The sequence below is a fragment of the Marmota monax genome, unplaced genomic scaffold (assembly GCF_021218885.2).
Source record: "Marmota monax isolate L192 unplaced genomic scaffold, Marmota_monax_Labrador192_F-V1.1 WCK01_AAM20220418_F8-fsc00024, whole genome shotgun sequence".
NCBI classification, from domain to species: domain Eukaryota; kingdom Metazoa; phylum Chordata; class Mammalia; order Rodentia; family Sciuridae; genus Marmota; species Marmota monax.
Genome location: NW_026695224.1, coordinates 4,748,051 through 4,772,176, shown reverse-complemented (window position 1 = coordinate 4,772,176; position 24,126 = coordinate 4,748,051). Strand labels below are relative to the sequence as shown.

General features: G+C 55.8%; 1 protein-coding gene across 1 annotated transcript in view; it reads right to left on the bottom strand.

Moving 5' to 3' along the window:
* Positions 1–17,845, bottom strand: part of Nkd1 (NKD inhibitor of WNT signaling pathway 1) — a 79,449-nt gene extending 61,604 nt beyond the window's left edge. Inside the window, exons 1-3 of the mRNA XM_046435093.1 lie at positions 17,679–17,845; positions 17,504–17,536; positions 16,711–16,844 (exon numbers count right to left, since the gene is read on the bottom strand). Coding sequence (XP_046291049.1) covers positions 16,711–16,844; positions 17,504–17,536; positions 17,679–17,703 — 192 coding nt within the window. The 5' untranslated portion in view covers positions 17,704–17,845. The remainder of the gene's footprint in view (positions 1–16,710; positions 16,845–17,503; positions 17,537–17,678) is intronic.
* Positions 17,846–24,126: the final 6,281 nt, after the last annotated feature.

Below are 24,126 nucleotides of genomic sequence, written 5' to 3'. Positions count from 1 at the left end.
GGAAGGCTGGCCCCACTACAGAAACACATGCCACGGACCTAAAGCCAAATAAAGGCCGCCCAAATGCCCAAGAGGAGGGGGATCGGTGTAATAAATTAGGGTCCATCCTTATAAGGGGAAGCTCAATAGCCACGGAGGACATAAAGATGACCTGTCCTGACATGGAATCCTTTCCAAGACGCACTGGTAAGCTAGAAAAGCAAGGTGCAGGACAGACGCACGGCACGCAGCTTAAGTTACAAGAAGATGTTCCAGGTCTGTACTAGTGTCTTGGACTCTCCACCTGTATAATGGGCAATTTGAACTGTCCACTTGATTGGATTAAGAGATGTTGAGGATTAAGGGTTCATGGGTGTGTCTAGGAATGATTGGCATGTGGGCTAGCCAACAGAAATGGAGACCTCCCTAAGAGTGGGCAGCACCCACCTGGGATCGTGGGAGGATATCGGACTCTCGCTTCTTCCCTCTTCCAGAGCAGACTCTGCCAGTGATTCCCCAGAAGCCTTGGGTCTCAGACTAGGGTGGCACCATTGGTCCCTCCTGTTCTGGGCTTCAGCCTCTTGGACTGTGCAGCTGCTGGTTCCCCCAGCTCTCCAGCCTGCAGACGGCCACTGGGGACTAGTTATAACTAGTCCCTTCTTATAACTATACTCCCTGTGGATTCTGTCCCTCTAGAGAACCCGTATACACCACCTGAGTGAATTTTTCAGTTAACCTACAAACACCAGTGCTTCAGTGGCCAAGAGGGCTGCCTGCCACCATCTGCACAGGGACAAGTGGGTACACACAGCAAGGCCAGAGGAACCCAAGGAGCCATCTCAGCAGGTGCCGCTAAAGAGCCACAGGAGGGGGAGGGAGGGAGGCTCCTGGGCACGGTGCACCCTTCACGAGGAGCTGGGTTTTCTTCCTTTTCATTTATTATGATTATTTGAACCATGTGTGTGACTTAACCTACCACAAGGGAACACGTGAGGAGGCCCTTTCTGCAGAGCAGAGGGGAACCAGCAGAAGCTCTCTTCAAAGGCACACAGCCGTGCAGCCCCATGGGACAATGCGGGGACTGCAGGGACATAACCTGAACCCTGTCCCCTCTAAGCCTCATCCTCCTGGTAAATGTCCTTTGAGCTTGTCGAGTGCTGAGCAGTGCAAAGGGCCTGAGGTTCCAAGGGTGAGTCGCAGAGAACCTGCCCACCCCGTGGATCCTGAGCCTGGCCTCCGTTTCAGGGTCGGATCACTGATTCTGGCCAGGTGGCTGCGGGGAGGAAGCTTTGCAAATCCCAAATCCCTGGATAAACACTGGCAGGACAAAGGCTGATCCCCCTCAGGGCTGTGGCCTCGGGCCCAGCAGGGGCTTTGCCTTCTGGCACCCAGACCAGAGCCCAGGGGATGAGTCGTCACCCAGGAATCCCACAAGCAGGCTCTGCAGGGTTAAGGAGGCCCCACTTTGTGACATCAGGGGAAAGTGCTCCAGGCCACCCACCTAGGAGTGATGGCGGTGGCGGAGATGGGCACTGGCTGCCTCCCTCCTAGGCACAGGCGTCAAGTGGTCTCAAGAAAGGGCCAAACCCGTGCCTCCCCAGGAGGGGACGGGGAGCACCCTTCCCACCACTGTCTGCTGCAAAGACTCCTCTGAGACCCCCCGCCCGCATCAGGGGTCACCGGTCCACAGCTGTCTGTTGGATGCAGCAGCCACCAACTTCAGCTGACTATTCAAATCGACTCTGAAAATTCATTCAAATAAAACACTCTTAGAACCCAGTTCATCAGCCACAGTGGTCACACCTCCAGGGCTCAGTGGCAGGCAGCTAACGGCTCCCGGAGAGGACGGGACGGACCAGACGGACCAGGAGCACTTCCATCACCAGAGGTCTCCGGGCCACACAGTCTTTCTGTTCTTCGCAGATCCCCTTCGTGCCCCCAGATCTCAAAGGAGGGGCCTGGTGGCCCGTTACAGAGATGGCTCTCCATATTGTCAGGCAGCTATCAATAACTGGCAGGGAGGGTCAAGCACCCACGAGGCTTAGGCAGACACTGCCAGGGCACGGGAAGGCAGAAGGACAACTGAGCTTCTCCCTAGGCCACCCGCTGGGTCCCTGAGATTCTGACCAGGGTGCCAAGACTTCCCCAGCCTCCCAGCCTCCGCAACCCTCCGCCGGCTCTCCCTCGGGGTCCAGTTCCCAAGGCTGAGCCCCGACAAGGAGGTCTGGATCCAGAAGGTGGCAAGACGGGAGACGGGGTCTCCACCTCTGAAACCACACCCAGGAGGGTCAGAACAGGTGGTCCTTGGGACACAGCCTGAGTCCGTCCCCACAGGCCCCACGGCCCCCTCAGCCTCTGTCTTCTCTCCCACCCCCCAGTGAACCGCCCCACACGCTGCCCGCACCTGTGGCTCTCTCCCCAGCTCTCGCTCTCACTGTGAATAGAACGGCTTTGAAAAACACAAAAAGTAGTACCTACTCCTTTCTTCAAAAGTCAAACAATGTGGAAATGGAGAATATGAAAAAGGAAATTCTGCACTCCTCAGTCTTTGACAGATCTTTCTCCACGCACCTGCAAACACCCAGACACAGACCTGCCGAGACGTCCCTCGGCTCCAGAACCCCCCCAGGGTGCCCAAACTCACCAATGCCCAAGACCCTTAAATAAAATGACACTGTATTTGCATGTAACCTGGTGCCTTTTGAATCATCTCTACACATAATGCCTCGCACACGCAAACTGTCACTGCACTGTATTGTTTAGGGAGTGACGACAAGATCAAAACGTCTGTAGGGGTTCCTTTTTTGTTTTTTTTTTGTACCAGGGATTGAACGCAGGGGTGCTTAAGCAGTGAGCGCATCCCCATTTATTTATTTGGAGACAGGGTCTTGCTGAGTTGCTTAGGGCCTTGCTAAACTGCTGAGGCTGGCTTTGAACTTGCAATCCTCCTGCCTCAGCCTCCCTCGCTGCTGGGATTATAGGTGTGCGACACCACACTGGGCCTATGGTTTATTGATTTATTTTAGATTAGTTGGTCGGCCTCACAGATGCAGAGGCCGCAGGTACAGAGAGTGGACACACTGCGACACGTGGACCTCGGTACGCAGGCTTCTGCACTCGCTCTGCTCGTCTGCAGGTGCCCCGGCCTCCCTGCCACATGCCCACAAGACCCCGGCGCCCTGCTCTGACCCCTTGCAGAGATCCATAAAATGGCCATGCCCCCACGCATCCCCTCATGGAGATTTTAGCTGTCACCCATTTTTCATTCTTCAAAATACTACCGCCACCAGCGCTCCTGAAACTCTGTGCTGCTGTTCCCGTGCCAGTGTTTCTTGGTCCCTTCACACCCACTGTAGTCGCACCTCTGCTGTCACTCACCAGGACCGCTCCTGTTGAACCCACTGGGACCACCACCAAACCCACTGGCCACCTCTCCTTCCGGTCCTTCCTCCAACAACACCCCCTCTGACAGACCACAACGGTGCCCCAAGTGAACCCCCATTCCCAGCACCCCTGCGTGGTCCCTTCCCCTGATCTGGGCTGGACTTGGGTCTTGCTCTGCCTGAGAGGACTTGGTGGAGTCAATCCCGGGCCAATCCTTTAGCAGCCTGCCGGCTCCACTCCTGCTCTCTGGGGGAAGCTGTGGCCACCATGAAAGTCTGACCACCAGAGACCACGGTGCTCCGAGGAAGCCCACGGGCCGTGAGGTGAGGCCGTGCAGGCCCTGAGGGAGGCCAGGCTGCAGACACATCGCCCAAGTGCAGCTGTGGGGGCCGACCACCTCGACCAGGCCCTGGAGCCGCAGGCCAGCTACCAGCCGAGTTCTACCCAGGGGCATCATCTTAAGAAAATCATAAAATGGTTCAGTCGCTCCATTTCAGACTTTTTTCCATGGAAACAGAAAGCACGCCCCTGTTCTCTAGCCTGGATCTGAGAGAAGAAACCAAAGGCCAGGGGAGGCCCTGACAGCTAAGCTAGGCCACCCAGGCCCCAAAGATTCAGCCACATCTTCCTCCTGGGACGGTGCTGCCACTGTTTAGGCTCTGACAATAGCTTCTCAGGTGTGAGGCCAGGAGGGCCACCAAGGGCCTCCTCACTCTCTTCACCCCAAAGCAAAAGGGTAGGTCAGCAAGAACTAACCCACAGCAGTCTACTCTGACCCTCCCCCAAAATAGCCCAAAGGCCCTGAAGCCAAGAAAGAAAATGGAGGCTCAGAGAGGTCAGGAAACTTGTTCAAGGTCACACAGCAAGTGAGAAGTAAAGTTAAGGCTTGAAATGAGGCATTCGGGCTCAGAGCCTGCACCAGTGACCAAACACCAGTGTTTTCCTAACACTGTGAGCATGACCTACAGTAAGAATTACGTTTTATAATGGGCTTTCGTATATGGTTTGACGTCTAAATGTATATGTATTCAAACCAACATAAAAAAATAACACGAAACAATATTTATTCTCACCAACACAGCTCCCCATTCTACCAGTCCCTGCCAACAAGTGGTAGCAGACAGCGGAGTGCGTGGGTTGGAGCGTGGGCAGCAAGCACGGCCCCGTGGAATGTGCCACCCAGGCGAGCTAGGCCTGGGCGGCCAGGGCCTGGGCACGGTATGGACGCCTGCTGCAGAAGCCCACTCTACGCAACCCCATCCAACAGGCCTCGACCTCCTGCTTCCTGACCTGTGGCAAGAAAACGGAAGTGGGGCAGACCTGAATGAAAGCCTGGACTGAAGCACTGACCAATCATAGTGTCAGTATGTTTCCAAACCCTAATTAGCATAAATTTGGACCAATAGCATTGCTACTTTTTTCAAAGTACCTAATTGGCCTAAGTTTGGACCAATATCAATGAGCCAAGTGCCATGTAAGCCCCTGGAGCAGCACACTCTCGGGAGAAACCCTGTTGTCCTGTTCCCTCTTGTGCTAGAAGCTTCTTCTCCTGTTTCTATTCTTCAGTAAATCCCACTCTAGCACTCACTCCTCCTGGTTTGTGGACTTTGCTCTTTGAATTCACAAGAACCGAGAAAGAGGAAGAAATTGGTGGTGAGCCGCTGGGCTCTGCGACACCCTGGAGGACGAGGCCCACCACTCTGAGCTGCAACCTTCTCAGCTTGCACAGAGCCACCCGCACAAGCAGTGAATCGCATTTCGTCTCAGAGCCCCGGTTCCATGACTATGGGTGCAGACTGCTCATTTTGTATTGTTTTCCATTTTATTTTCCATCACTCGGCTGATTTCCTGAGCCATAACGGGGTGATGGCATGAAGATCGAAAAGCGAATCGACACTAACGTCAGATGGCTCTAAAATCGATGGAGTGGAATTTGGATCTTGCTGGAGCAAGATTTCACTTCCAAGTCGAGTGACCTTGGGCAAGGTAGTGGACTTCCTCAAGCCTCAGTGTCCCTGTGGGCAAGATGGTAACACCTCACAAGGGCGCTGTGAAGCTGGCCACGGGGCTCAGGGCCACACAGGGGCAGAGACTCCACAAACAAACAAATGGCCACCTTGTGACCACCTGCATCTTGGGGACGGTTCTACACGGGGCTGTGCGCACAGGCAACGGTTAATAAACCCAGGAGCTGTAGCCACAGAGCACCCAGAAAGGAGGCGCATGCCCAGAGCCCAGCGGGCCGGTGAGCTTCTTTGGACTTCCCAGGGCAAAGAGCAAGAAAAAAAAAAGCCCCAAGAAAAAGAAGGCCCCAGCGCCCACTGAGACAGCAACTTTGTCCCTGGCTTATTATTGTTCTCTTAAATCATCTCTTTGCTTTCGCAGTCTGTCTAGATCACTGGGGAGAGAAAGGTAAAACAACAAATTCAAGGTCAAAAACCACCTCTAACAAGTCACCCCCTGGAAGCCAGGTGTGGAGTGACCAATGTAGCCCTAACCCACACCCCTAAACCCCCACCGCGGAGGCTCTGAGGGAGGCCCAGCAGCCCACGAAGCCACTTTAGAAAACTGTCCTGGGCTGGAGCCCATCTGGGAGGCTCTGGCCTTGCCCAGGTGTAGACAGGATCATTCTCTCACCGGTCCTTCATGCTCTGCCCCACTGTCACCAAGAGACCAGATCCATATTCAGGGTAAGGAGGCTTCAGAGCCCACAGGAGGCCCACCAACTAGCTCCAAGGTGCCACTAGTTCTTCTGACCAAGAGGCCCTCACCTTGCCTCCCAACCCATCCAGAAAGGGGAGCATCTGGAGTCTTGGGGGGCAGGCGGCCAGTAGGGCTCCAGTAGCCTTCAGGGCCAACAGGTGCCACCTACCCTGAGCTAGAGCCCAGATTCCTGCCCTGACTTCTCGGAGGTGACAGACACCAAGCGTGGGCTGGACGCTTTCTCGGCAGCCCTGGAGCGGTCCTGTCTCCGTACCTCCACGTCCTTTACCTAGAAGGCCTTCACCGAACCTGTCACCGCCGGGCTCTCCCCTATTTATTCCTGGGTCTCCACAACTTCACTGTCACTCCCCAATCCAAAGTGGAATCCGCCCTTCCCCTCCGTCCACACTGTCCTCCCCTGCATCTCGCTGGCCCACAGGTCATGCACTGAGCACCCTTGGGGGTGACCCCTAGCAGATCTTACCAGAAAGCTGCCAGAGGGTTGAATCTGCTTTGTTTTCCAAGCTGCGGCAGAGAACTCACGTTCATTGACTCACTATCCTCCACCCGCTCCACGATGCCCAGGGCCTCAGTCCACTTGGCCCATGTCCACCCCACAGGAAGACATGCACCTGGAGCCTGGCCCAGGAAGTCTGAAGCTGCAAGCGGTAAGCCCCCTCTGGCCCTTCTCTGTGCACACGCTGCTCCTCAGCAGAAAGCAGCTCAAACCACCCTTCACTGTTCCCACCCCCAGCCCCTGGCCCCCATCTTGCTCTCCTCCACACCGAAACCCACTGTCCATTTCCCAGCTCCGAGCCTCTGCCGAGGCTGAACCCTTGGTTCGGCTGCAGCCTGAATCCTGCTCTCCCTGGCTGGCCCAGTGGCTGGCCCTCAGCGAGCCCGTCTCCTCATCAACACACCACAGGCGTCATCCACAGGAGCCCCCGGGGAGAGCGTGACACCCCCACCATCACCCCATCACAACCTTCCAGGTCCAGACCAGCGACCACAAGCCAGGGCACCACGGGTCAAAGCCAGCTTCTGGATCTCCCATTGTCTAAAAAATTAATGAGTTGACAACTTTTTAAATTAGCAAGGTTCAACATAAAAATCCAGATAGATGGATTCCCTTGATGATCAGAGAGGGTCGCAATGCCAGGGCCACATCCTCACCTGACAGCCGCTGGGTGGGGTTAAGTAGCACTGCCCCCTTGAGGCAGGGCGGGTGTTCCCAGGGCACCCCACTCCTCACTCCTCCCAGATGTCCCCCCTCCCAGCCTGCTGCATTCATTCACAGGACCTCTCTGGTCCCTGTAGGTCCCTAATCTGCCTTATCATCCTTCAAAGCCCTATCCACATGTCACTTCTTTCAAAAGTCCTCCCAAATGAAAAACAGAAAAAAAGGTCCTCTCAAATCATCACAGCCCCGGGTATGTCTTGTGGCTTTACAACTTTAATAGCTAACGGGTACTGAGCGCTGACTGTGTGCCAGGTCACTTCACAGCGGGAGACCTCACGGCCACCATAGGAAGCAAGTGATACCACCACCCCACTCTCCAGATGCAGTCACTGAGGCCCAGAGGTGATGCTTCTATTGCCACTGCACCCCACCATTCCCTCCCCTTCTCCGCACAGCTCTGGGCCCCAGGAAGCCGATCCCTGGGCACCCATTTCCTGTGGCTTTCTTGCCTGGTAGTGTCTGGATTCCGCGCACGGGAAGCCCTGGCAAGAACACGGAGGTGGGGAGAGGAGAAGCTGGGGTATCTCTTGCCCACCCTGTCACCACCTCTGCACGTGGCTCTGGCTCCAGTTCCTCCTCCATGCCTCTGACCTCTGCCCAGCCCCCCGTCGCCTGGGCCGCCGCAGCAGCTCCTACAAGGACCAGTCACAGCCCCCACCCCGGCTCTTCCTGATCCAGGACCAGTAACCACCTCTCACTGTTGCTCGGGCCTTGCTGCATCCACACCCCCTGAGGGCTCCCAGTCCCTGCTCACACCTCTGGGAGCAGAGTGGCCACTCCCACCAGCACCCGAGCTGACACTGAGGTCTGGCACCATGCCAGCACCGGGCCCCGGAGGCCGGCTCCCAGCCCCTGCTCTCTAACCCAGGGGTCTCTGCTGATTCTTCTGGCCCTCCACCTGCCTGTCTGGCTCTTCCTCTGGGGTCCCCTGATGGCCTCCAGAGAGCCAGTGTGGTGCCAGCCCAAAACAGACATTCTGGAATCTCGCTGAGCCCACAGAAGACAGTCTGTCACTTGATTCCTCTTTATCCTCCCAAGTATTTTTACAACTGAGAACCCATCTCCACATTCCTCCTCCCCCAAACAGCAGCAGGGCTCACCTCGACCCCCTGGCCTCGCCCTCAGAGCCTGCTGCATACCTCGCTCCCTTCTAGACAAAGACCAAGGCCCCATGTTGCTGGGGAGGCCTCCAGGCCCACCCATGACCCCTCTTCAGCCAACAGACCCGCAGTCAGCCCCGCAGTCTGCCCTCCTTGCTACAGGGCTGCCCACACATGGCGCCCACTCCACCTGCCAAACACAGACAGTGCCCCTCCCCCACCTCTGGATCTCAGCTTCACCATCTCCTCCAAGACCACCTCGGACCCTAGGGTTAGACTCTGCCTGTTCTAGACCCAGAGCCTTGTGACCCTAGGCTTCCCTCAACGTCTCTTTCATCACTCAGTATCCCTCTTCCCAAACCATGAGCCAACTGAATATCCACACCCAGACCCAAAGCAAAATTCCTGGGTAACAAACATTTAAAAAGAGTACAGTCGTCCCTTGGTATCCACAGGACGGTTCCAGGAGCCCCGTGGAGACCAAAATCCACAGATGCTCAAGGACCTTATAGAACAAGGTGTAGTGTTTGCATAAAACTTACTTTCCTTCTGTGTGCTTTAAATCCTGTCTACCTTACATATAATCCCTGATACAATGTAAATGCTGTGTGAATAATCGAGTTATATTGTTTGGGGAATAATGGCAAGGAAAAAAGTCTGTCCATGTTCAGTACGGATGCAATGTTTTTTTTCAAACATCTTCCGTCTTGGGTTGGTTGAGTCCATGGACATATGGATATGGATGCAGCCCACGCCACAGTCCGTCATGGAATCTCTCATGACAAAGAGGGGTTCAGTTCAGAAGGGCGAAAACGTTGGACACTAGGAAATCCAGCAATGGGAACCAGGCATATGAATCCTACGTCATAATGGCAAAGAATGACCTGCTCCATCAATGTCCCAACAGTTCTTGATAAAAGACAATGATTACTCCTGAATCTACATATCTTTGCAAGCCAGCAGCGGAAGAATGTTTTCTTGACTATATAAACAACAAACACCGTACTTAATGGTTATTGAACAGCACTGGAGACTCTAACCCATGCAATAGGAGAAGAAAAAGAGATTAGAGGCAATGATAAGAGTTTAGTTCCACTAAAACTAAGTTCTGCGAGGCAGAAATTACGTCCTATTCCTTATAATTCCCCCAACATCCTGTGCACAGCACTTGGCAAACAGAAGGCAAACGTCTATTTGTGAAATGAATAACCACGCCCCAGATGAGGTCTGGCCCCTCGAAAAGCACCCACTACTTTTTTGAGACACAGATCACCACTTCAATTGTATGATTTGTTCTTTAATATTTCTCTTTTCCTACTAGATTCTAAGTCCCATGAAAACAAGGCCTGCCCTCTGTTGACAGGGCAGGGGTATACCTGGCCTAACGGGGGACGTGGACATCTATCACACTGCATGAGTGACTGATTGTTCTTGCTCCTCAGCTGAAGAATCCAAGGCCCAGGGGGAAAGGGGCCCTTCAGCTGATGTCACACCACTGTGAAGCCACCTGGTACCCTGAGGCCCTCTGAAAGGCATCAGCCACACACAAGACCACCCATACGCGCCATGGCCAATGTGGCTCACCAAGCAAGGAAAGCAAAGCCCAGACGAATTCCTCAGAGGCCTCAGACAAACACGCCAGGGATCCGCCCTGGTAGGCAGAGTGGGCTGGCTGGCCAGAGCTCGTGCATGCCCCAGCTCTGGGGCTAAGGATGACTTCAGTGGCCGGACTGGAGGCTTTCCTCCCTGAGCCTCGTGACTGGTGCCCACACGGATAAACAGCCCCTTCTGCTTGCCCAGTGAGCTATCAAAGAATCACTTATGCCTCTAGAAGTGCGTGTTTAGAGAAGGCTCCCCGCCCCACCTGGGCTTGGCAGGGGCTGCAGCGACCGTCTCTGGGCTGCCCTTTGGGGAGTGAGCGGGCCTCTCCTCCAGGCCCCTGGGCCATTCTTCCTGCGGAGAGTCTAAAGCCATAAAGAAGCAGGCAGCTTCCCAGGATAAACGGAGCAGGGTGACATCAAAGCCCTCCTTCCAGATTCAACAAGTGAGGCCTTCAGCTCCCGCTGGCAAATCTTCCAGGGTATTCTGGGCTCCTGCCTCAGTTCTCCCTCGGAGAGAGGGAGAGAGGAGAAGAGAGGAGAAGGGAGGGGGAGCCAGGGCAAGAGGAAGAGGAAGACTGTCTGGGAGAGGCAGGAGCTACAAAAAGACGAGAGAGAGAGAGAGAGAGAGAGAGAGAGAGAGAGAGAGAGAGAGAGAGAGAAGTCGGGGGGCAGCCGCCGAAAGCGCCTATTTTGGAATCCAACTAGAGACCTAAAAATTCCAAAAAGTTTCTAAACCAAAACACAGCAGGGATCCATCCACAGCCTGTCAGTGAGCTGCAGGGCCGTGAGCTGGAAGGTTCTGGGCTCCCTGGCTCATCACTACACAGGCCCTTGTGCCTCGAGGTCACTTTGCCCACCCCTCAACTGGACGGCTCTGCTGACCCAGGCAAGGGAGCCTCTTCCCCCAGCTCACCGCAGCTCTGGGCAAGTTAGGGCTCCCTCTGGGGTTGGCTGTCACTGTCTGTTGTCCCTTGTGCCTTGAAGTACCTCTCTGTGCCTTTCAGCAGCCAATCTCAGCCCTCAGTCCCCCGAGCCCACCAAAGCTGAGCTTCTTGGCCCCAGAGCTGACTTCCTCCTCCAACAGGGCTCCAGGGGCCACCCACCCATTCAAACAGCTGGGTCACGTCCCTGGTCCCCCTACATGATGCTACCCATGAATCAACTTCAAGGAGTGCGCCGGCAGCTGGAGGTGCACTGGCCCACCCTCCTCTACCCCACACACCTGTCTGGAGGTCAAGGCCTTCCAGAAAGAATAAGGACCAGGAAAGACTCCCCGGTCCCCAAGGGCTGCACAGACAAGTCCCTGCACAATCATGCAGTCCCAGCGACCCAGCCAGCCCACCTTCCAAAGACAATAGTGGGCGGGGGTCTCCAGCAGCCCTTCCCAGGAGGAACACATCCCCTCCCCCAACACTTCTTCCCTCGATGACCTTTGGGCCACCTCGTAGTCACACCTGTCTACTTGCTGCTTCTTGGTCTCCTGGAAGATTGGAAGCCACAGGAGGACAAGGGGCTCCTTGTCTCTTTTACTCTGCACTGTATCTCCAGTGCCTGCCACAGTTGATTATCATCAGTAATGAATTGTCACTCATTTTTTAAATTTGCAATTCCCGCATTCATCAACTAAGCTCAGCACCTGAAAGAAAAGCTTGGTTCTTCTCTTCCATCCCAGATAGGACGAACTTGGAACAAAGAGGAGACGCTGGCTGGGAAGGGGGCAGCGAGGGCACCGATCATCTGATTTCATCCCGCCCATCCGTCTGTGGGCCTACTCTGTGCTGGCGCAGGGATACCGTGGGGAGGAGATTTCATTCAGTGACTCCTCTTGGTGCTGCCAGATTCGTCTTGGTGTTTGAATCAGGCAAGGGGACAGTGTGGTCCCGGAGAGTGTGTCTGAGCTTTTCAGCACAAACAGGAACACTCCTGACCACCCCACCTTCTCTCCTCATTCTGACGACTCCACTGGGTGAGCGGAAGGAAAACACCCCCCAAGTCCTAGGTCCTGGCAGGTCACGCAGTGGGTGCCTCTTGGATTTGATTTTCTCTGCGTTTCCTCCAAAATGTGAATGCAGAGGGGCATTCCTGACTTCTAGGAAATGGAATGCGCACGTGCCCAGGCTCAGGGGGACCCAGCCTCCTTCTCAAAGAAGAAAAGTCTCGGAGGAGGACAAGACACTCCTTGGAGTCCCTACCAGAGACCACATCACAGAGATGCAGGAGAGCCTCCAGAAGGGGACACCCCTGCCCACCATTCAGACGCTCTGACGGGCCCAGGCCTATAGGAAACCAAAGCCCCACCTGGCTCTTCCTCCAGCTGGGGTCTTCCCAGACTCTCCTCTCCATTCCCCAGGGGACAGGGGACAGACATCATCCAGGCTGGGCTGTGAAGTCGGCCCTCGGTGCCCATGGGCAGAGGAGACCCTCCCTGGGGGAACTCAAAGATGCCAGCGAGTGGGGCTCAAACGGCTGTGCCCTGAGTCCTCCACAAGCCTTGGAGCAGATCATCTTTTAATTCTGAAACACCAAATATTTAATTTATGCTCTACCTCAAATGTCAAGTCCACCTCCCGGCACATAGCTTTGAAACCACGTAAGGAGGACTAACACTTTCCATATGGTGAGGACTTGGGACCTTTTAATTGTGCCAACTGGTATCATTCAAGGGTAATTCCCCTGGAATCCAGCATTCGGGCAGCAGCTGGGCCAGCCTCCAATCTCATCACCCAGCCCCACACGTCCCCCGGGGCTCCAACCAGGCCTGCACCCTCCTAATCTTCCCCAAATATCAAAATGCACTAGGTACCCCCTAATCAAATTACCAAACCGCCTGGCAGCCGCCTTTGATCTAGAGGAGGGCCCGCCTGCCCCACAGCTCTCGGCCTATTTCTCCAGGCAGCTCTGCTATAAAAGAACAAAAGGGTCAAGCTGGTGGGGGGGTGTGTTTTAAATCTGGCTGTGCACATTCACATATGCACGTGTGTACACGCCACGTGAGCAGCAGAGAGGCACCAAAGTTGTTTCTCCAAGTTGGCCTCCTACCTGCGTCCGCCCTGCTAGTCCATCCACCTGTGAAGCTCTGCTGTCCACCCACTGCAGGTCCCACACCCAGGGTTTCTGATTGGTTTCTTCTGTAACTGCCTGCTGCTACTTCGTGTTCCAAAGCACTCCGTTACCTCCTGGAGATGATTCTACTTCTTCTGCTTTCTCATTCTGCTTAGCCCAGGGTCCTCTGGCATGTACATGGCTCGGTCTATTGTTCTTCTTTCAGAGCCTTTACATGCCTCCCATTTCTCATTATTTTTCTCCTAGGAGCTCATATTCCCTTGGACCTCATCATGTGCCCATGCAAAGGGCAGAACCCAGGCCTTAATCTGTTTCCCTGCAACTGAGCCTGTTGTGGAAGAACAGGAAGGCGGGGGAACAGAACTTTGGTTCCAGAATCCCTATTTGTGGGCTCCCATCTCCCCTCTACAGAAACAGATAACTTTTGAAGGAGTTATCTGCCCTGACTCTGCCAGGGAAGAGAATATCATTGCACCCATTTTGCAGATGAGCTAATTAAGGAATCCAAAGGCGAAATGGCTTGCACAAGGTGACAAGCTCTTGTGGCACAGCGGGGCCTCATTATTTCTGTACTTAGGAAGGAAGGCTAAGTTTAGTGCCAAAGTGGTCACCCCCTCACACAGCGGGACCCTGTATGTAACTTGGACCCACCCCAAACATTGGCCAAGCTCCTCAGACCCCATCAGGGAGGAGGAAGCAGGACGAGGGCCCCTTCTGCTTCTGCAAGCCCCTCCACCAGCTCGGCTCAGCTCACGGTGCCTGGCAGCTGGCAGGTGAGCCCCCCTCCGAGGACTGAGTCAAATGAGCGCCCTTGCAGTGGATGCTCTGTACGGGGCTTCACCACACATGACTTCCTTTCTCCTAGAAAGTACAGCAGAAGAGAGGGCACACCAGCTGGCTGGGAACTCCAGAGGGTTACAGGAGATTAAGATAATGTAAGCAAAGCTTGACACACACACAGGCACTTAATAAATAGTAGCTATCATTGCAATAATAAGAATGCTAGTTGGATAAGCCACTAATGTGTCCCCAGCCACTTTGGTGACATGCCAGATGAAGGAGTGCAGACAGAAGTCATCCCCAAGACAGACCTGGGGCAGGCTGAGGACCGCTGCCAGGCCTGGAAGCCAGCAGACTTTGGAGCACACACCCTCCTACATCCTGGTGATATCACAGAGGAACCTGCCAGCCACCCCTTCCGCGCTGGTGGGGACAGAGAAATGAAGCAGGACTGAGGTGCCCCCGGGTGCCCTGTGCAGAATCTCAGCATTCCCCAAACTTTGGGCATCCCATCCTCACATTCATAATTTTGACCACTTGCACTCAGTATTTCTCTCTGAATCAACTTTAAGTTAGACTACCGCTTTTAACTTGGCTTCATCCCAAGCAATAATAATACCCTGTGATATCACGGTTCGATGGCCTAGCTATCTTTTCTGATTTAAAAAAATAAGGGGGGGAGTAACTATTAAGACTAAAAACATGCCCTCAGGTGCCACCTGAAATTATGTCAGACACCTCACACACACATACACACACACACACACACACACACACGGCTGCTCCACACCTTGGACTGTGCCCTGACCATCTCCCACAGGGACTCACCAACCCCACCTCTGCAGATTCAGAAGCTGGGCCATCTTGGACCAAGGCAGGTGAGAACCCAGAAATCCAAATCCCAGTCACTAAGAACAACTCCCAGGGAGTCTGCGCCCCCCCTTAACATCTCCAGCGGCTGAGCCCACCCGCCACATGTCCCACTGATGGCTCTATGCCGCACATCTTTAAAAGCACTTTGAACAAATATTAATGACCCCACAGCATTTCTCTGAGATGGGGGGTGAGGGACGAAGGGAGGGGAGCAAGCAGCATCCCCTACTGTCCTCAGCTGGGGGGGAAGAAACCAGGCAACAAAATTCCGTGACTTCACCAAAGCCACAAACTTAAGCTGGGGCCCCCTCCCGGCCCTCCCTCATTTCCCCCAATGGCAACTTTACTGGCTTGCATTCCTCTTGCTGGGAACACTACTATTTAATTAAAAACGACAGACTTTTGTTTTCCTCTCCTTCTTTCCTCCTCCCTCTCATCCTCCCGGACTGGATGCCAAGGAGACCCACCAAAAACATGCGGGTAACATTTGTTATGGCTTTGAAGATAAAAGTCAATTGAAGTAAGCCCTCGCTGTATTTCAAGTTTCCCCTCTAGCATGGAGCAAGAGCTGCCTGGCAGTTAAGAAGGGGAAAAAAAAAGGGACTGCAAATAAATGTCATTCTGCAGGAATAGTTTGTAAAAATAAACAGGCTGAAAAAAAAAAAAAAAACCCAAAACTTGATTAATGGAAATCCACTCAGTTGGCCTCTGTCTTAGGCTGCAAATACATTTGTTCATATGGCTCAACTGGATCGTTTTCATTGGCCTTTAAATTTAAAAAGTAGATCAAACACTAGAAATGGTGGGAGAAAAAGCAGTTTGTAGTTGTGTTGTTCAAGGGCCCGACTGCAGTGCCCCCCACCCACCAAGTTTTGACCTCTGCTAGGGGCTAGCAGCTCCAATTCCAACCCAGTCAACAGATGAGGAGAAACGGAGGAGAGAAAGCCCCCAGCTAAGCAGCAGGGAGGGGGGAGAACTCCTCCACCAGCAGAGGCTACTTCATGCATGCACAGCCCCCCCCCCCCAACATCAGCCCCTGCAATCTAACTGCCAGGTCCCACCACCCAAATGCACACGCATCTGAAGACTCCACCAGCCTCTCCCCAGCCATGGGCAAGACCAAAGAACTAACCAGACCCGAGACTCAGTCTGTTCCCCTCCAAGTTTTAAAAAAAAAAAAAAATTAAATGTCACATCAAAAAGTTGATTCATCCTTTGATCCTCTGCTTGCGAGAGTTCCACGCAGACCATCTGAAAGCCCCGTGCAGAGTTCTGGAGCTCACACGACATCTGTGAACACCAGTCCCAGGCCAGGAGCTGTGGCTGTACTCACTCATTCCCCTGTCACAATCACTGCTCCTCCAGGAACAACTCAGACCTCCTGGACCCACCGGGGGCAGGCACGGGGGCGTGCCAGGCTACAGCAGAGTGAGTGAGGCCTTTCCCGCCCTGTGAGCCTCACTAAGGGTGACGCTGGGTCCCACTGGTCCCCAAGCTCTCCACTCAGATGGCAGATGGCACTAATGAATGCCACAGACACTAAGACACATTCGGAAGTGGCCATAAGACCCTGGGCCAGCACAGCCCTGCCCTCCAGCCAGAGAGTCCCAATGCCTCCCCTCCCCCTAGGCCCACTTGCAACGCCCCTGTGAATGCTGGTCACAGAAACCAGGTAGAAGTCAAAGCAGGCCCCCAAACCCCACTAGCACAGACCAGCTTTCCAATCCACTAGACCTATACCACCTCCTCACCCAGGACCTGCCTCCTGGCAGCCCTCTGCCCCCAACTGGGCAGGAGACTGGCCCATCAGACCTCTCAGGTTCCCCATAGCATGGGGCACAGGGCTGTGCTGCTGGGGCAGGGGACTGCAGAGACAGGATTTTCAGACCTGGACACTGTGCCAGGAGGGTGCTAAAAGTGGGGATGGGTGAAGACCCATCTCTGAGGCTGAAAGGGGTGAGGGGATAGGACAGGGTGGGGACCGTACCCGGGTGCCTCGACCAACGGTGCCCGCCAACCGCAGCTGTCGGGGTCCTGAGACACCACCTGGGCAGCGCTGCCTCCCGATCCACTCCTCGATGCCCTTCCGAGCCCAGGCAGCGCTCACGGCGAAGCTGTCACCTGGGACAGGGATGACACGAAGCCTCTGAGTCTGGGCCCCCCCACCGGCCGGAAAGTTCCCCGAGAGTAGGAGAAGGAGTGGGCGCGGCAGAGAGTAAAGGTACCGAGGGGTCCGCTGGGGGTTCAAGAGCTTGGGCAAGATCCAAGAAACACGCAGGGGATCAGGAGAACCAGGTTCAGCAAAACCCCAAGAGCAAGGATCCAAACCGGGGCAAGGGAAGGCAGAACCCGGGGAAGAGGGGGTTGGGGATCAGGAGGCCAGGACAGCAGTGGGCTGAGGGTCAGGAGAGCGGGAGCAGTGGACGCAGAAGCCAAGATCTCGGGCGGGGAAAGGGGCTGGGGGCCAGAAAGAGGGCGACAGGACCTTGGGCTAGAGCACTTGGGGGTCTGAAGAAGGGGCGCTGTGAGCCCAGAGGGCGGGGACGCAGGAGGGGTGGGGCTTTAGGGTCAGAAGTGGGAGAGCAGGACCGCAGGGAGGGAGTAGGCGGGACAGAGGTGGGGGCCCGAAGACGGCTCTAGGAGCGGTTTGGGGGGACTGGTCGCTGGCGTTGGGGGTTGGGGTGGCCCTGGTAATGAAATCCAGCGGGCTGGGCCATTTGGCAGCCGTCCGCGGTGCTTCCCCCTTCCATCCCCCGGGTCGGTGCCCCGCGCGCCCCTACCTTCCGGGCTCTCCCTGCGCTTGCACACGGCGGCTGCAGGCACATCGCGCGCGGCGGCGGCGGCGGCGGCGGCGGCGGCGGCGGGAGCCGGAAAGAAAGGAGAGGGAGAGAGTTAGCAACCGCGGCGGTGAGGACGCCGGGGCCAGGGGGCCGGCGCGCGGGCGGGGACACTGACCCGGCTTGGAGTGAAGTTTCCCCATGCTGGGGGCGCGGCAGGCGGGGGCGTCCCTAAGCCATGCGCGCGGCCCGCGGGCCCTGCGCCTCGCCTCGCTCCCCTTCTCCCGGAGCAGCCCCAGAGCCGATCGCAGCCCGAGGCGGCGCCGGGACGCGCTCCTGCCGCCGTCGCCGCGGCCCGACTGACGCCCGGGCGCGCCGAGCCCCCAGCCCGCCGCCGCGGCCCCGCGCCTCCCCGCGCGCCCATTGGCCAGGCGCGGCGCATCAAAGGCGAGGCGGGCCGCGGCGGGGGCGGGGCCGGCGGGCCGGGGGCGGGGCGCGGCGCGGGCGGGAGGGGCCCAGCGAGCCCTGGTGGCCCCGGCGATCTTCAGCCAGGGTCTCGGGGCTGGGGACCCGTGCGGAGACTGTGATCGGGAGGCGTTTGGGGACCGACACCCTTTTGGGGTGCTGCCCTCAGTAGAACATTCTCTCCCCCCGCTAACGGTACCGTGTCTTTCCTCCCCTCGGTATTTCCTCTAAGCGATCAGGGAGGGGGGCTCCGATTTGCAGGTGGGGAAACTGAGGTCAGGCGTGGAGACCTCAGCTGCTCTGGTGCCAGCGTCCCCTGCGCTCCTGCTGCGCGGCCTCTTCCCACCATCTGCCTTCTGTAGCAGACGTTGGTGCGTTTCCCTCCCAAGTCCCTCCTCCGACTCCTGAGTTGTTTCAGTCGGGAGTCTAGGAGAGGCCCCCACTGCGCCCTGAGGTGGGTATCCAGCTGACGCTTAGCGGCGACAAGTGTACAGAAGCCCCGAGCTGTCAGCCAGCCCCTCGAATCTCCTGGTCCAGGGCCCGTGGGTGCCCGCCGGGGTTCGGGGCGCGCTGCCAAGCTACGCCGCCCGGAAGGGGGTAAACCGCTGGGTCTTTGATCTTTCCTGGTTTCCGCTCCCCGCTGCAGTTCGTCAGACCCAAAGGCTTATTTGTTTTGTCTGGGGAGGTCTCTGCGGAGGTGAGGGCGACATCAAGGGGTTCCACCCCACCTTTGTGGCGCTCAGAACGCCTGTTCTGCTAAGGACACCGTGGATCTGTGTTAAGCTCTCCCCCTGATGTCAGGCAACCTGGGCGTGGGAAAAGACTCCTCCAACCCAGTCCTGCCTGACTTCTCTGTGAGAGCCTCAGTTTTATGGTCTGTAAAATGGAGACTCAATTCTGTTCTTTTGCCTCCATCCCACAGAAATGTAACGTGCACATTGGTACTTTCCAATTTCCTAGCAGTTTTTAAAAAGTTAAAAGACACAGATGAAATTAATGTTTTATATGACCCAATATATCCAAAATATAATTTCAACATAATAAGACGTTTCATTCTTGATTTTGCACCATCTTTAAAATTCAGTGTTTAGGTGACACTCAAAACACAGCTCAACCCAGACTGGCCACGTTGCAGGTGATCCTTGGCATGTGGGGAGTGGCTACTGTCTTGGGCAGCACAGCTCTGAGCATTTGTGTCTCAAAAGGACATTGGGAACTTCATGTCCTCCAGAGTCGTAAACCTCTTCAAACAGCAATATTGTCTTCCTTTTATGCACACCGTTTGCACAAAATGAAGCCTTATCTTATAAGCAAGTACATTAATGCTGTTGGCAGAGTGTTTTCATTTGAGGAGTGCTGGGATGACCCAAACATTCCTATTGTCACATATTGCAGTTCTTTATCCTGTACTTCCTATATGCCACTTTCCTATGCCACATATAGCACAGTCACTCTGATACAGACTTATAGGAAGGAGGGAGCCTAATAGGCTCAGAGGTGTGATGTTACTTGCCCAAGGTCACACAGCTAATCAATGACCCAGTTAGGAACTCAACCCAAGTCTGTTGATTTCCATTAATCATGCTCATTTCACTCTATCAGGTTGTCCCAACAACATTTCAAACCTAGTGGCTCACCATTAGAGAGAGAGTTCTCCATCTGGAAAGAAATATTAAGCACCAGCTAGCTCTGTGGCAAGCATAGCTTTAGGCACTTCAAAGACATATTAGTGAATAAAATGGACAATTGCCCTCTGCTGGGTGGAAGGGAGGTAGTAAATGGGTCCATAGTGAGGTGAGTTGGAAGGCAGTTTGCCCCACCCCACCCCCACTGGGGCATTTGGCAATGTGCGTGGGCATCTGGTGGGTAGAGGGCCAGGGTGCTGCTGAACATCCCGAGTGCCCAGCACAACGCCACCACAAGGACTCGTCTGGCCCCAGAAGTCAGAAATGGGCAAGCGAGAACCCAGGAGCCGCAGGGAAATGAAGGAACAGAGGTCAGTAAGACAGTAGGCAGGGCAGGGGCTTGGGGGTACCGGCCGAGAGTGGGTGCTTCCTGCAGACGCCCCCTGAAGGAAAGGGAGTTCACTTGGGGTGGCTGTCTCCTGCAGCCCCACCCCCACGGGTACGGGGCGCCTCAGAATCTAAGCAAAGCTCTGAGCACCGTCTCACCGCAATCGGAAAGTTGGTTACTTCCTTAAACCGGTCATGGCTTTCTTCTTTCATGAGCAAACAGTATCCCTCTTCCCCTTGGGAATGTCTTTTCACAGTTCAAAAAGAGATAAGAGCGAGAACTAAAACTGCAGTTACCAGCTTGAGTCTTAGGGGAAGTAGATCCCAAATGTCCAGCCCAGACAGAGAGGCCCCTCCACCTGGGGTCTGGCTTCCCAGCCGAGCAGACACCGGGGACTTGGCTGTTGGAACTGTGACGCCCCCTAGGCCTGGCCCTGGGGTAACAAAGCCAGCGTCAGGGTACACGTCAGCCTGTGCAGGACTCCGAGGAGGGACTCCCCGAGGCCCTCAGCTCACCGTCCAACTGGGGTGGCTATTGGTCCTCTAGGGCCTCCCGCCCCCCGCCACTCACTCTTTTTATGTGTTTTAATAATTTATCTGGCCCATTTCTTGGGCTGTAGACTTACAGTGACACATCTTTTTCTTTGAAGATTTCCCATCCTTTGGGGGAGGAGAATGGGAGAGGAAGCCAGGAAGAGATAAGAGAGAGAGATTATAACAAACGGCTGCGTGGGGCTGCAGACGAGGCCAGCTTAGGTGAGAGTTGTCAGATATAGAGTGGGAGGGGTTTTTTTTTGGGGGGGTGGTTTGTTTTTTGTTTCAAAACCACATTACCCTGGTTGGACGCTTCCACCCCATGCCCAGCCACCAGGTCAGGCTCCTTCAGACACGGCTTCCAGCCTGAAGGACTCTTCCGGGCTCTGGACAGTGAGCTCTCCCTCTCCAGCACCTATTGGCCTCCTCTTTCCAAAATGAGGAGGCCAGGCCTCCCTCCGGGAGACCCGCTTGAGGCAAGGGGCTTGCGTGACTAGCATCGCTGGCTGCAGGGCCCAACCCGTGGTGGGTTCTCTATTGGGAAGGAGAGGAACCTGCTGTGACCGCCTCAGCCCCAAGGTGTCAGTAAGACAGTAGGAGAGCGGCCAAGGAGGGCAATGGGCATGGGCATCTGGTGGGTAGAGGCCAGGAGGATGCTGAGCATCCCAGACCCAAATCTGTGACTGGAAAAAAACAAATTCCCCAACCTGAGTTGGTTGCTCCCAGGTCCCTGGAGGTGCCCATTTCATGGTTTTCTGGGAGCCTGGGCATCCTTAAGGGGCCTGGGAGCCTGTTTGGGGTGAGGAGAAGAAAGTTAAATGGCTCTGCGTGACAGAGGTTGCAGGGATTTGGGGGATGGCAGCCAGGGAAAGGAAGAGGGAGTTCTCAAGGCCCCCAGGAGTGTGGGGGGAGAGTGACAGACCAGGGCCCGAGAAGGGGTGCATCCGGGGAGGTGGAGAGAGCCCAGGCACCCGCAGGGCAGCGGGGTCTCTCGTGCCCTTGGCTCAGCTCTGTGCAGTAATCTGCCCCCATTACTCCACCCCCAGCAAAGTCCTGACCACGTCCCTGGCTTTAGTGGCACAGGACAGAATGAAGAAATCAGAAAGATGGCCCCACGTAGGCCATCGACGGAGGCTAGGGCCACAAGCCATCTTCAGAGGGCAGCTGGTCAGTGAGAGGAAGGGTAGGTGGCAGGGGGCAGCTGGGGTGACACTGGCCCACATCTGTCCTTGGAGATGGGGGCGAGGAGGTTGGGCTTCCCCAGGCAAGGCGCCGGGGATCCCCAAGCCGTGCCATTGGAGCATTCCAGGCGGGGGGCAGAAGAGAGCCGCTCGCCCTTCCTCCAGATGTTGGTGGAGTGGGACTGGATATTTATGGCACCAGCCCTTCCCTCGGGGAGACCGTTGTTAACAGGCTCAGAGCTCAGCCTTCCTGGGCTCAGCGAGGAAACCCTTCCAGCCGTGGTACCCATCTTTGTGTATTTCCAGACTTCTTTTACAAAAAGGAAAAGAAAAAAAAAACGTATCTTTTTAAGCCTTTATTTTCCCGTTATGTGCACCTGACCTCAGCCTGATCGCTACACCTATGTCGCCGTCCAAATATCAAATGAAGGGTCCGGCAGATCGGCATTTCCTGGTGCCGTGATGTGCCGTGATGTGAAAGAAGCGCTGGGCGCCCCTGGCTTAGCCAAAGGGAGCCACGCTCTTCTCCTGAAGGACCTGTCAGAGCCTTCGCTGACCCACCAAGCATCCTAGCAGGGTTTCTTCAACTCACCACACGAGGAGACCCTCTGGGGGACGTTCCAGTGATGACAGCATTTCGTGGAATTGCTTTAGGACGGGCTGGACCCCGGTGGCTTACTTCTAAGATTCCTTCCAAGGGCGAGTCCAGGAGCTGGACCGAGAGCCCGGAAGGAAGGAGAGCAGTGAGGACAACAGCCTGGAGAGTCCCCCTGAAGGTGGACACCCCTGTGGGCCTACTGGACACGTCTGAGGGCACAGGTGTCCACTCCCAGGCCTCTGAGCATCTGGACACTGCCTCTGGGTTAGTCCCTGGAGCTGGGAAGCACTCTGCGATCGCAGACGGCCTTCACCCCACGGCCGCATCTGGAGGGATCCCTTGCTCGGGAGTCTGAATGGTCAGAATCTCTTTGCAGAATTTTAATAGGCCTAGGGCCTGGGGCAGTCCCAGGGGCTACAGCCACTTGGGGTCCCGCAAGGGCTAATGAACAAACAGAAGGAAGCAGGGGTGGGGACGGAAATGGCAAGCCATGTGGAGAGACAGACAGACAGACCGTCTTGGTCCCTGATAGACCCTTAGTCCTCCTGTCTTGGGCTGGTCGTCCAGTAGCCTAGTCCAGGGCTCCTTGGAACTGAACGTGCACGTGAGGTCACGGGGGCCGATTAAAATGGGACATGCGCAGGGCCTGAGAGGCTGCATTCCTGACCAGACTCAGGGGAGACTGATCCCGTGCCTCCCGGGGCTCTGGAAAGGTCAGCCTTCTTTCGGTAGCTACCGAGGTCATGGAGTTGACTCTACGCTGCTGTGTCCATGGCAGCACTGGGCAGGTGAGGGTGGACTCGCACTTGGCTTTAGCTTTACCCGAGTGAGAGGGTTGGGACCTGGAGCCACAGGACGGGTGCATTGAAAACAGAATGTGGATAGAGGGGTGATGGTAGGAGGCCAGGCCTGGGATGATGATGATTTAGACCAGGGTGACGACCTCGAAGGGGCTGGAAGGAGTAGGTGCTGAATGTGCCTTGAAGTTGGAGGCTACAGGATGAGCCAATACATGGGACCTGGGGTGGGAGAGAGAAGAGTCAAGGACAGTGCCCAGGTTGGAGACTGAGCAACCAGTCTCCAAAGGGCGGAGTTGCCATTAACTGGACAGAAGAAGCCTGCGGGGGAGCCATTTGCAAGGCAGGACAGTTGAAGAGCTCCACCATGTTGGACCAGAGCCCCCCAGAGCACTGGTGAGCAGCGGGCAGCAGGGTCTGCAGCTGCTCAGGAGCCCTCTGCCGGCAGGTGTCATGAGCTATAGGTGGAATTTACGTCCAGACCCCAGAAGTGGTCCCTGGAGAGTGGGAACAGAGCCCTAGGGGCCTGCAAGGCTGGAGATGTCGCCCGTCCATTCAGCCACGCTGCCCATCTCCTCTGCAGCTCAGCACGACAGTGGCCTCCTACCCAGCATTCCGTTGCCGTGGGGTCCTCTCCTGGAGAACCCCTTTTGCCATACCTGCAGGCCACCCCTCTCCTCCCACAGCCCCCGGGCAGGCGGCTTCCTGGCCTCCCATCTGAACTCTCAGCGCTGGAGAGAGGAACGATGTGTGTGTGGAACCCAGGGCGCCCCACGGGGGCTGGGGTGCCAGCTCTCTCTGACGGAGGTCACAGCGCAGCATCCCGCCCTGCACTGTGGGCCTGACCCCAGGTCCCTCCCCTCGGTGCCCACCTTGCCAAGCACACAGCAGCGGGGTTTGGAAAGGTCGCTGTAGCTCTGAGTGGTCCAACCCACAGGCTTGGCCAGAGGTGACACCATGGCCTGTGACATCTTTGGGCTTCCCCCAAGCACCTGTGCCAACACACACACACACACACACACACACACACACACACGCA